Raw genomic sequence first — 13727 nt, forward strand, 5'->3', positions numbered from 1 at the left:
TCACTGTCTATAAATATCGTACTCATAAAGTGCATAAATGATGGCAGCGTCTCACGAATAGCGCACAAGTGAGCATAAATTTCCCCCGAAATGTGTTCTGCACTCCGATAGGTACAATAATATAAGCATAAACAGCCACAGAAAGGTGGAAATCAACAACTTACGGTAAAAAAATAGGCAACTAGCGGGGCGGTGGCATCGGGAGAACGTATTTCACCAGTGGATTCTCGATCGGTTCGTGTGTGTTTAAAAGTGGGAGTCGTCGGGAAGGTTCAATCCGAAAATTTTTGCAGAATGGAAGATATTTTCCATTGGTGTCGCGAGGGCAATTCGATCCAGGTGCGTTTATGGTTGGACGATACCGAGCATGATATGAATCAAGGGTGAGTGCCGAGGAGATTCTCTCAAACGCAAGCAAACTGCTAATTGACGAACGAATACCATAAACGGAAGAAATGCGAACGGGAGAACCACACGGAAGTATATCCGTTGCTCTAAAAACGTTCGCTCGATTTATGGTGCACGGTTATTCGATCTATTTATCGTAATTAGTTCGTTTACAAGTAACAAATAATAGTGTATTTCATTGGTAATTTAGAGACGATCATGGATTCAGTCCACTGCACTGGTGCGCCAAAGAGGGCCATACGAAGTTAGTTGAGATGCTGTTGCATCGAGGTGCTCGTGTCAATGCCACCAACATGGGTGACGACATCCCATTGCATTTGGCTGCGGCCCACGGACATTTGGAAATCGTTCAGATGGTAAGCTAAGATACATGAATGAAGTTCAAGATTTATACAATACTTTGTAATCTCTTAAGGGGGGGATTGCTATTTCTACGAAGAGTTCGATTACCTTTCCTTCGGTCGATAGTAGTTGGTGCGTGGTTGAGAAGTTTAGAGGCGGTTTCGGAATCGGGGGTTTGCTGTCAATATAGTCATAATGGAACGTGGAAGGTTCGACGACGCAATATCCGGCAGGATGCAGAAATCCTTGAACCTTACACACTCTTGGTGTATCATAGACGATCTGAGCATCTCTCAAAAACAACAATTCTCGCGTAACTTTGGAATAGGACCCTTGTAACATTTACTTCAACTCGAGAAAAACGAAGCTGAAGACCGGAACATTGTTCCACAAATTCTTTTAAAAGGAATCGATCTTTATTACTACTTTCACCACTAGCAGTTAATGATAACTCTGGAAAACCAATCGTAATTGTTGCTCCATGATTTAAGTTTACAGTTAAAGCCTCGTAGCGGAAAATGTTACATTGGGCGTTTTGACTGATCGCGTTTGTGCATTGGACAAATTACGCTGTACGGTAAAAAATTTAAAATAACTACTACGGAAGAAAGAGGCGTCCGAAGTAACAGTCGATTGCTTGAAATCCGAATCTGTACATTGGATTTTTTTGTATCGGCGATTAAAAGGTGAAAAGGATAGACAGGATAGAGGGGAAACTAATAGTGTGCATACATTAACTCGATTTGTTAAATAGTTACATTTGTTTTCAAAAGTTACGCGAGAATTGTTCTCTTCATCAAAAATAAGGAATAGCATCTCCAGTATTTACATATTGAGGGAGAGGAAATAAAATGCAATGTCTTATTGATGTATTAAATCGTAATCCTAGATGCTGAACTAAACTGGAACGCTTATTTTGACTCAATCATGCTCTAAAATCATAGGAGCCTTAAACCAAGAATGGTTATGTGGGTCTACACTGCCGTTCTGCGACCTAGCATAGCCTATGCCTCGTTAGTATGGCGACCAAAAATCAAGGAGACAATAGCTACTGAAAGGCTAAATAAACATCAACGACTGGCATACGATGCTATTACTAGAATACGTCTTGAACAATGGTTACAGCGGCAAAAAAAGCTGATTTTCTTTATCGATTCATGACGGGTGGTAGAAAATGGATTCACTGCAGCAACCAAAGGGCAGAAACTCATGAGGATTGCCGTTTATGCATCTATCTCGCCACCTGTCCCAATATACTTCGCTGCAGAGGCTATGCTGCGTATTCGCTTGGATCAGGTCGGTGTTGTTTATTAGAGCCAAGCTGTTGAAACCAGTTGAAACTGAATGAAACCATTATTGAGGGAATATATCGAAATCATCTGATGCGATTCTGATGAGCCTGGCGCGAAAAACGCCCACAATAGGAGCAGAGGTTCTAAAAAGTGATTCTATAGCATGGCAATGCTCGGCCTCACGTTGCTGAACCCTTTCAAACCTGCTTGGAAACTCTCAAAAAGAGAATCCTACCTGACCCGTCATATTTCCAAGATATTGTGCAAAATGACAAATGTTCTGGCTGATCATTAATCAGCTTATATGAAACCATATAAAAAAGGCTTGATTCATAGAAGACCCTTAAAAGACGAATACTTCTACCGTTACGGTATTCAACCTCTGCCAGGAAGTTGTAGCTGACGATGGGCTATATTTTGAAAGAATTACTTGTAAGATTTTTTCACAGTAAGTTGTGTTTCCATATAGAAAATAGAACTTTGTTGCGCACCTAATATCTTAAGTTGGAGCTTGCATCGAGCTTTTATGGTGTTGATTTTGTCGAGTCTCCGCCTATCGTATGGTGACCTGATCAATGTAAACGAACACAGGCCGGAAAACGAGGTCACTGTGGATTTTATTGAGAGTAACGCGGGATAACGCCACTTGTCCCGCAGCTTGTTCTTTGTTCTTTCGTAGGGAGAAGGAAGCGTGTCATTACCATGGCCCGAAATCTTCGAAGGTGAAAAATGAAGACCGACTCTAATCTCAGTAGCTTCGCTTCGACTAGAACTACTTCGGCAGTCGCCACAACAAAAAGTGACTTGACTAGAACATGAATTGACTAGCGTTGACTAGCGAGGATGACTGGCGAACTAGTCCAGTCAGTGGTTATTTTAACTGACTCGACTAATGAATACAAATCTGCCTCTTCATTCAACTGACTTCAATCCACATTTCTACTCTCCTAGAAACGAAATTTATACCCGCATACGCAATCTTATTTTTACGTTCATATAAAGAGGAACGAATACATGATTTCTGATGCAAAAAAGAAGTCACCCCAACAATGGACGGTTTATTGTCTACCCATCGTGAACTCAAACCAACGAACATAGACATTTATCAAGTATGGTCCTCGCGTTAGGATTAGTAAATAGCGTGCAAAATAGCGCACACACTGCACGCTATTTTATACGTGTGAGTAATTTTCGTGTATGATACAAAAGAATCTGGCTCACATGTAGCGTATACCAAACCACGTCGAACTCAAACATCGATGCATGCAACCGTACATGGGAGAGAAAAAGAGAGGAACGAATTCGTTTTGGGGTAAGTCACTTCAAAATGCAATGAGGACAATTCGACAGGGAAGAATGAAATGATTTAGTCGAGTCGGTAGAGGGAGGTAGCGACTAAACGCCCGACTGACTGTTTAGTCGTTTTGGCGGTGAAACTGCGTGAAGAAGCCAAAAGTCATTACTAACTGAATACGGATATAATCAGTCAGATAGTCGGTTGACTATCCTCAGTTGACTATGATTATGCAGAGCCCTGGTCATTACTGCCAAGGAGAAGCGGCCAGATTGCACGAAACTGTAAGAGAAGAAGAATTTGTGTTATTTGAAGGTGGGATTTACCTTTGACGCAGCTCGCAACCATTGTTGTGTTCTGCACACTCCGCAGCAATTCAACAGCTTCGTGAATGTATTTCGAACTGTGACTGGATCGTTGCAGTCGACGATTACAATCTTCCTCGTCTAATATATGGGAAAGATGACGATGTCAATGGTTTGCTTAGACGCATCCTGAACAAGACATCGTGCGAATTGAAGCTATGGTTGCTTCTGGTCTACACCAAATCAATAGCCTATTCAACGCAAATGGCCGGGTACTCGATCTAGCATTCGTGGACCAAGCGAATTGTTGAATTGATTGAACCGCCTTCAGTTCTCCTCAAACTCGACAATCACCATAAGACGCTCGTTATTCGAATTTTCGTTAATTTTTTTTTATACAGTTTGGTGGGAACTTGGATCAAACTGACAACTATTGGTTCACGACGATACGACTATATGGAGCCGAATACTGCCGTTACCGCTGTTAGCTGGGAGATGCTTTTCCACGACACAGACGAAACGGTATGTTTTTTTTCTGACGAAGTGTAAAATTGTGGATCAATTTGTTCCATGTAGACGGTACAGACATTACTTTTACAAGCATCTTTGGTAGACACCTGAGCTGCAGCATGTTCGAAACGTTGTTCTGCCATATAAACTATTTCTAGTGTTATATGCCATATAATTTTTTGTGTTATATAAAACATAGCTAATGTATTGTAAGTGTGCTGGAATTGTTTAACGATCCATAACATTGAAAGGTAAACAACATAGTTTTTTGCCACTTCGAATATGTCGAATTTCGTACCAACGAGAGTGTTTTTGCGGAGAGTGTTACTTCATTACTTCAATATGAAAAAAAAGCTGCGGAAAGTCGTCGCATTTTGGTGGAAGTTTATGATGACCATGCTCCAGCTGAGCGAACGTGTCAGACGTGGTTTGCACGGTTTAAAAGTGGTAATTTTGACTTGGAAGACGAAGAACGTTCCGGACCGTTTGAAGATGAAGAATTGGAGGCTTTACTCGATCAAGATCCGTCACAAACGCAACAAGAACTTCCCGATACACTTGGGGTAGCTCAGCAAATAATATCCGATCATTCAAAAGCAATGGAAATGATCCGAAAGATAGAACATTGAGTGCCGCATGAATTGAAGCCACGAGACGTCAAACGCCGTTTTTTCACGTGCGAGCAACTGCTCCAACGGCATAAACGAAAGGGTTTTTTTTGCATCGAATCGTTACTGGCGATGAAAAGACGACAATCTTAAACGTCGGGCAACATATGGATACCCCAGCCATGCATCAACAACGACGGCCGCGCGGAATATTCACGGCCAGAAGGTTATGCTGTCTATATGGTGAGACCAGCTGGGTATAGTGTACTATGAGCTGTTATTACCGAATGAAACCATTACGGGGAACCTCTACCGATGACAATTAATGCGTTTAAGCCGTGCACTGAACGAAAAACCACCACAATACGAGTAAAGACACGATAAAGTTATTTTGCAGCACGACAATGCTCGGCCGCATGTCGCGAAACCGGTCAAAACATGCTTGGAAACGCTGAAACGAGAGGTCCTATCCCACCCGCCGTATTCTCCAGGCATTGCTCCGTTCGATTACTATCTTTTAGGATCGATACACCATGGCCTGGTTAACCAGCACTTCTCCAATTATGATGAAGTCAAAAATTGGATCGATTCTTGGTTAACCGACAAACCGGCCGATTATTTCCGTAAAGCAATCCATGAATTGCCACAAAGATGGAAAAAAGGTGTGACTTGCGAGGGCAATACTTTGAATATTAAATTTGCAACCATTTTTGTAGATTAAAGTATTAACTTTTGAAAAAAAAGAAGAAACTTAAAGGTGCTCCTATTAATATATATATTCCTTTCGTAAAGTACAACAATGAAATAAAGCAAATCAATATTAATTTCGTTTAATTGCCTTTTTTGTTTTCAAGATGGACGGGTCAATTTATAACTGTACAGTTCGGTTCATGAATTGGGAAACCAACGATACAACATATAACTACGATGGTGATCGTGTCGTTTGTAAAATCTTTAGGGAAACGCTTTGTACATATTCCATCTGCCATGCAAGGCGATAAAAGAGTCAGATCACAGCATGAGGTACGAACCACGTTCTTGGTAACAATATCGAACAGTCACAGATTTCAAGATTCGATCGAAATAGACTTTGGCATTCTGAAACCCATTCGATTCAATTCAAATGTGGCAACCTTGTCTTGATGCAAAACAAATGTCAAAGTAAATACTCCGTATTTGTGGAGCAATTTACTCTCAGATTATCAGACCCGAAAGCAATGTTTCATTGTTAAAATTTGAATGCAAACTATTACTCGATGGTATTTGAATACTTAGAAGACAGTCAGAAATTTCTTTGAATTTCCGCCAAAACTTCATTCATAATATAAAATCATTATCAGACACAATTTTCATTCAAACGGTTTTCCACACTCGAAAAGAATGTGTTAGTCTGTTACACAGGACACATATTTGGTACGGTAGAGCTAATTTTCATTTATATTTTTTGTTTTGAAAGCGTGTTTATTCCACCCGAAAATCTGTTGCTATTTTCGCTTCACAGAAATGGAACACGAAGCACAATATCACAATGCATGGGCCCCCCTTGAACGGTATTAAATGTATGGTAATCGGTACCCTAGTGGTATCATATATAGTTTACGACCTATTCTCATGCCTACCAAGTTTTCTATGCATAAATTCATAAAAAACAGTCGAGCCGTTTCGGAGGAGTTCGACCACGAACATCGTGACACGAGATTTTTATATATATAGAGTTTTTTCGTTTTTCGAAAATTATTCTGAGGTCAATGTCCCCATTTAACGAGGATGGGGAATCGACGGGGCCCAAGCCGCCAAGATGACGCGATCTGAATCGACAGCTGACCCGCCGACGGAAGCGGTGGTCTCTCGCACACAAACCTGTGTTCCACCGATTTCCCGGTTAATTTGAAACACAAGATACGATTCTTTAGCCCGATGCATTATGTTTGCCCGGTCAATTTTTGTATTGAAGTATTTCATACATTCATTGAAATTTAAAACTATTGCACCACGATATGAAAAAACGATTTTTTCCAGGAACCCACAGAACAACACTCATGTGGTCTCGAAAACCCGTTGAGTTTTTTCGATTCAGTTTGTTCAATAGTGTTTGATTTTCATATGCCGAAAAATGTTTTCAAAAATTGGTGTCAGGTTTTATTAGGTTAAGTTTAGTCTGTGGGATAGTTTTTTAATAGACGTTAGAAATGAATAAATATGAAACACGGTGATACTTGGATTCCGGTGCTTCGTCTCACATGATTAGCGGTAATAAGCTCCTGATGAACGTGGACCCATCACCAGTCTTCAAAAAACAAACGCAGCGCTGCGCTTGAGTTGAATTTTCATCAGCGCGCGCTCAAAGAAAACTCGTTTTCTCTCTTGGTGCGAAGCGCACAAAATTCATAAGCACGACAGCTCAAAATGTACCCGGCGCAGAACTCAGATACTAAACATTTCTTCTCACTTGTGTGATGCGCGTCTCATTCTATACACACACACACATATCCACATCAAATTCTAGCGCCCGCTTTGTCTTCGTTCGTTCGTCCAAAGCATAAAAACAACAGTGCGCCCCCATTTGAATCGTTTACGCTTGTGTGAAGAAAAATATCTCAACAGAGAGTGCAATTCAGATTCAAGCGCGCGGTATAGAAAACGGCGCAAGCACGGTGCGAATTTCAGCGTAAAACTCAGCTTAAAACTGGGCTTGCGACCACGGCGCTAACAACCAAAAATTTCATCTGTGTTTCGGAGCGTGCTCATTCGCCAGAGCGCATGTGTGCGCAAGGAGTGGGAGCTCAACTGGGTACAAAAATCTTGTTGCGCTTGCGATCAGCACCGAGTTGCATTCTGAAGACTGCCCATCATAGTAGCAGTCGAGAACTAAAAACAAGAAGAGCGGTGCCGGAATCCCAAAGGTGGTGTCGCTTACAGAGAACGGTTTTCGAATGGATGTCACCTTTAATGATGTGTCAGGAAATCTGCTCTTGGTGAGTAGGATCAGCGACTTAGGATGCAATGTTTTATTCGACCGAGTAGGCGAGAGGAGTGGTGGCTTGTACAGTTTGAAGCAATTTCTCCTTCAACGCTTGGGACACGAGGAAAGCATCCAGACCTATGTGAACACCTGTGGCATGACGATTCATAATCATAATCCGATATCATAATTCTGAAGCAAAAGCGAAAATAGTGTAGGAGGGGGATTTGGCTTTAAGCTAAAATTGAAGAAATGTCAGATTCAGTTCATTTGTGCGGTTTGTTGCGAAGGCAGGATGAGTCAGTTACCGTTCACTGAAAAATCAAGCAGCGAGTCTGAAGCTATGAGTGATTTGGTGCATTTGGATTATGAGGGTCCTAGGGAGAAGGCAAGACCTAGTGGATACAATAATGATGATGGGCGACTATAGACGTTATACAGTAATTCACCTCTTGAAGGCTGAGTCGGACGTTGAGCACAAGATCAGAAAATATTGAGCGATGATGAAGAACCTGTTCAGGAATGCTCCGAAAGTTATTCGAACGGACGGAGGTAGAGAATATTCTGAATCGTCCTTTAGAAACTTCCTGGTGGAGAACGAAATTATTCTGCAACAGACGATACCTATTGGCAGGGCAGAACTTGAAGTGCTTGTTGATAGAGTCTAGAGTCTAGATATTAGGGATTTTGAAGGGATTCTCAAACTATTTTGGAAAAGAGACCACTTTTCTTGAATAAAGTGATACACAGCCAAATTTCATTAAAAAATTATTTTTTTTGTTCATACAAAATACTTTTAAATTCAAAAACCTTGCGGTTAGTGAAGTGAGTAAACTTGACATCATTTTCTCATCAGTAAATAGACATAAAATTCAGTAAATATCAAGTGTAATTAATAATTATTAATACAAATCACAACAATAATACATTCTACTAAAATATTAGTCATTCTTATTATGGAAGTTTCAAATAAGAACTTGTGTTAAATAAAACGGGACGATTTTTAGACCGCCTTGACCTTCAAAATCACTTCCCTTCATGTCGACCTCTGGGAAACCGATATTGACCACTTTAAGAACATCTGACCTAGAGTATTTCATACGAACTTTGGTATGGGAAGTACCTATATTTCGTTCATTTGCGAATTTTTGGATCAAAATCTTATGTCCACATGTCCAAAGAGAAGCGACTTGGGCGATTCAACGCGGGTTGACAAATATCTAGCTATTTCAGGGGAGACGGACAACGGAACTGGAATGGAATGGAATGGAAGAGGACTGGTCGTTGCTAGTTGGCGGAATCTTAGTTGAGACTCAGACTGTGCCGGTAATTCCAGAACACGTTAGTCTACTACTGTTCGTTGGTACTGCAATGTCTTTAGCAGACAGTAGCTGACAGGTTTACTTAACTGTTGGGAAGGATCAAGCTGCAGAGATATGATCTCATATATGAAGCCTCAATTGGCCAGAGCCACCAGCGCAGAGTTTTAGAAATTTCAGGCAAAGCTCAGAAATAGTGTAAATTAAAACATAAAACCATTCATAATTCGGTAAAATGCGAAATTTACAACTTTTCTTGCTGAACTTATTTTTTCGAAATGGGAGATTCATTATCGTGGCTTTTACATTTCGATCTTCATTCCATAAATTGAATGGATGTAAAAATACTTATTTTGGATTTGATGTTTGCAGTCGTCACAACTCTTCCTCTCGTTCAGTACCTGAAGATTCATATCGCTTGGCTCAATCCATTTTTTTTATTTCCAGCTTGTACGCCACCGATCGGATGTGAACGCCGCCAACGAACACGGTAACACGCCGCTACACTACGCCTGCTTCTGGGGTTATCAATCGATCGCTGAGGAACTGGTTAACAACGGTGCTCTGGTGTCGCTAGCCAACAAAGACGGTGATATCCCACTGGACAAGGCAAAGTCCCAGTTGGCTACTTGGTAATTACTCTCACAATCTTAACTTTGCGATTCTATTTCTTCATCAAAATTATATCGTCTAGCCTTCACAATTTGGCAGTTGAAAGTGGTCAGGAGCTGAAGAAGGTCAGCTTCAAGGATCAGAGCTGGCTGGGGCTGAAGACTCGTTCGCGGGATGCCACTTTGTCTCGCTTCAAGGGCATTAACATCCAGGATCTGACGCTGCTTACCAAGTTGGCTTTGGGGCCAGGCGGCGAAACTTGGCGTGGAAGATGGCAAAATAATGATATCGTGGCAAAGATTTTGGCAATTCGCGAATGCAACGCCCGTGTTAGCCGAGATTTCAACGAGGAGTTTCCAAAGTTGAGGATTTTCTCGCACCCGAATATTCTGCCAGTGATCGGTGCATGTAATGCTCCACCTCGACTGATTGTGACCAGTCAGTATATGCCCAGGGGTTCAATGTACGATTTGCTGCACGGTGCTGCTGGTATCGTAGTGGACACCGCCCAGGCCGTTCGATTTGCATTGGATATAGCCCGTGGAATGGCATATTTGCATTCGCTGGAAAGAATTATTCCCGAGTACCATCTCAACAGCTTCCACGTTATGGTAAGATACAGATTTTCGATTACGCTCAGTCCAATTGCCAATGTATGGTGTCTATACACAGATTGACGACGATCTGACTGCCCGTGTCAACATGGCAGATGCCAAATTTTCGTTCCAAGAGAAGGGTCGCATCTACCAGCCGGCCTGGATGAGTCCGGAAATGCTGCAGAAAAAGCGCAGCGATCGCAACTGGGAAGCTTGCGATATGTGGAGCTTCGCAATCTGTATCTGGGAGTTGGCAACGCGGGAGGTTCCATTCGCAGAACTGTCGGCGATGGAAATTGGTATGCGGATCGCTACCGAAGGTCTACGAGTGACCATCCCGCCAGGAACGTCACCTCATTTGAGCAAGTTGATCAAAATTTGCATGAACGAGGATCCAGGCAAACGTCCGAAGTTCGATATGATTGTTCCGATTCTCGAAAAGATGAAACGTTAAGTTGTCGCGTCTAGTTGTGTTCATTTCACGTCAAGTCACATTTTTTGACGTTATTTCTCTAATTTATTTTCTGTTTGTCCACCAGGATAAGATTATTTACTTTGCCAAAACGTAACAGTGTGCTGAACTAATAACAAGTAAGAAAAAAACAAGGTTTTTCTTAGGTTTCAAACGACTCGAAGTTGATTGGAAAAAATAAGTTTTAATATTTGTTGATATTCTGAAAACGTGTATTGTAACAAATCAAAAGCAAGTGTCTTACGATGTAATAGTATTAATACGAGATTTTAGGGACAGCATGTAAGTTGGGCTACATAATTAACAGGAATTAATAGAAGTAGTCGCATGTGCGTATATCTAACGTTTTAAATGTATAGAGCGAATCTTATTTTTAATAAACGTTTATTGACGAGTAACAGTTGTAGGTACGAATTGTTTTATTACTTCGTGATAATTGATATGCTGGAAATTTGCAAGGCTATGTTCATCTACTTTTCTCTTAACTTTAAACAGGTCTGGCAATTTGGACGGAATGTGTATTCTAACGGGTGGCAATTATAATTTTGGAACATCTTTGTCAAGCTGTTGAAAAAAGACAAACATACTCGAAGAAGATCGAATTTATTGAAATTAAAGATACATTGTCCAATGTTTAAAAAAAAGTAAAAAAATGGGCTGGTTAGATCTATGATATAACCGCAAGGTTGACGTAAGACTACCTCAGCTTAGCAATCATTTGTTTCTATTGATTAAATTTTTGATTGAATCAAACAATTTCCGAATTCAATCGAATTCAATATATTTACTTTGTAAGTAAAAAGATTGAACAAATTATATGTAAGGTCAATTCAAGCATTGTGATAGATTTTTATCTTCGTTACAGGTAAATTTAATCACAGTACTTTTACGTTTGGTATGATGCCTAGGACAAAATATGTGAACGGAAGAATTATCAAACGATTATTTCATTTTACATTTCCCTCTGAAGTTTTCATCTCTCAAGTGTACGTCTTCTCGAACCGCGAATTTGCTTGATTTGATGAACTTCAAGCACTTAGTTCGATTTTGACATTTTGGTTGGTTTGGTTTTGGTTAATCAATAAGCGTTATCGCAGCAAATGGTTATCAACATTTTGCCTAATCATCAAATGGTATGCGTAGAAATTCAGTGAGCAGAAGATTTGAAGGCATATTCTTCCAATCTTTTTGGAAAAGTGGCGATTTATTTCTCAACATAGTCTCCTTCTAGCTCGATACACTTGACCCAGCGATGCTCCAACTTCTCTAATCCATCTGAAAAATACTTTTTCTCGGAGTCTGCAAAGTAGGCTTCCGTGGCGGCGATGATCTCCTCATTCGACTCAAGTTTCTGCCCGGCGAGTGACCGTTTCAAATTTGGAAACAAAAAAAAGTCGCACGGGGCCAAATCTGGAGAATACGGTGGATGGGGCAGCAGTTCGTAGTGCAATTCGACCAATTTGGCCGTGGTTACGGAGGAATTTCCATTTTTCTAAAATCCGCGGACATGCCCTCTGCCACACGGTCAAAACAAAACTACGAGTCCTCTTTGGCTGAAATTTTGACAATGCTTATTGAGAACCTTCATGATATGACGTACAGTAGAACACCGGTTATCTGCGGTGCGGATTATTCGTGAGGGCGGGTTCCATAGTAAATCTATAAACCTTCCTGGAATTTGCCAGTGAGTGGTAGGATCATGCTCTTTTGTTTTGATCATGGCTTTCACATTATCTGACCTCAGTTGCACACGACCTTATAGATGGATACTTCAATCATTTCTGTATTGGTAAAACAGAGTTTGCTTGCTGAAACGTCTTTTTTCGTGTTTTTTTTTGAATTTTTTTTAGTCCATTATTGCGTTATCCGCGATTTTCGTTATTCGCGTTGATCCTGCCCGACTATTCCGCGGATAACCGGGGTTTTACTGTATTAGGAAACACTAAGTAATAAGACACTATCATGACAGGCATGTTCGGACTTTACAAAGAAAGTAATTCAAATGTAGCTTCAGCTACAGGATTTAGCTTATAGCACATAATACTGATTGTTGATTTTCGAACGATGTATGAAAGCTGTATGGAACTACTTCTGTTATGCGGACAGTAATTTTTCGGAAACTTTTTTTCAAAATTGCTGAAATGTTTTCGACCAAAAAAAGTTTGTTCGTATGTTGAGCAAGTATTACATTGCGTAGAATGCATAACGGTGAAAAAGACGATTTTGTTCATTTTGTCGCTTACGTCTCCGATACAAACATGGGCAGTATGGTGTCAAATAGAGAGGGGCAAAACAGTTCACTTTGATGAACGGTACAGTCACTAACCGTTCATCGAAGTGCACTAGTTGTTTTGAACCGTTCTTTCGCTCTTTCGTACAACGGTATCAACATACAGTAGAACCCCGATTATCCGCGGAATAGTCTGGCTAGCTCACTGCGGATAACGAAAATCGCGGATAACGCTATAAAGGACTAACAATGAGTTCCAAACACGAAAAAAGGTATTAAAGCATGAAAACTATGTTTTAAATGAAAACTATGTTAAAACATGTTTTATCAATACAGAAATCATTAAACTATCCATCTGTAAGGTCGTGTACACCAGAGGTCAGATAATGTGAAAACCATGACCAAAACAAAAGCGCATGAACCATGTAATTCACTGACAATTTTGGGGAAGGCCTATATATTCACTATGGGGCTTGCTATCGCGGATAATCCGCACTGCTGTTCTTATCATATCCCAGAATACTCAGGAAAAAAGTACTATCATAGACTCGCAACAAATCCAGAGCACCTTTTCCAGACATTTCACTAAATTTCTTCCAAACCTTTCTGATTTTATCCGATAACAACTGAAACTACCGACGTTTTCACTATTATCGGAAATGTAAATACTAACGCTACAGACAGAGCAACCTGGTGATTACGTCTAGCTATGCGAACAAATGTGCATTGAACCGATTGATTGTCCGCATAAATAGACGCAAGCGTTTTCCAAATAGA

The 13727-nt window shown here is 40.6% G+C and overlaps 1 protein-coding gene across 1 annotated transcript; it reads left to right on the forward strand.

Annotated features, from left to right (window-relative positions):
• Positions 1-3: 3 nt before the first annotated feature.
• LOC129764722 (integrin-linked protein kinase) lies at positions 4-11118 on the forward strand. The gene is made up of 5 exons (XM_055764132.1): positions 4-383; positions 599-764; positions 9488-9672; positions 9735-10263; positions 10325-11118. The coding sequence occupies exons 1-5, from the start codon at positions 295-297 to the stop codon at positions 10700-10702; spliced, it is 1347 nt and encodes a 448-aa protein (XP_055620107.1). The 5' UTR covers positions 4-294; the 3' UTR covers positions 10703-11118.
• Positions 11119-13727: the final 2609 nt, after the last annotated feature.

This window comes from Toxorhynchites rutilus, chromosome 2, assembly GCF_029784135.1.
Source record: "Toxorhynchites rutilus septentrionalis strain SRP chromosome 2, ASM2978413v1, whole genome shotgun sequence".
Classification (NCBI taxonomy): Eukaryota; Metazoa; Arthropoda; class Insecta; order Diptera; family Culicidae; genus Toxorhynchites; species Toxorhynchites rutilus.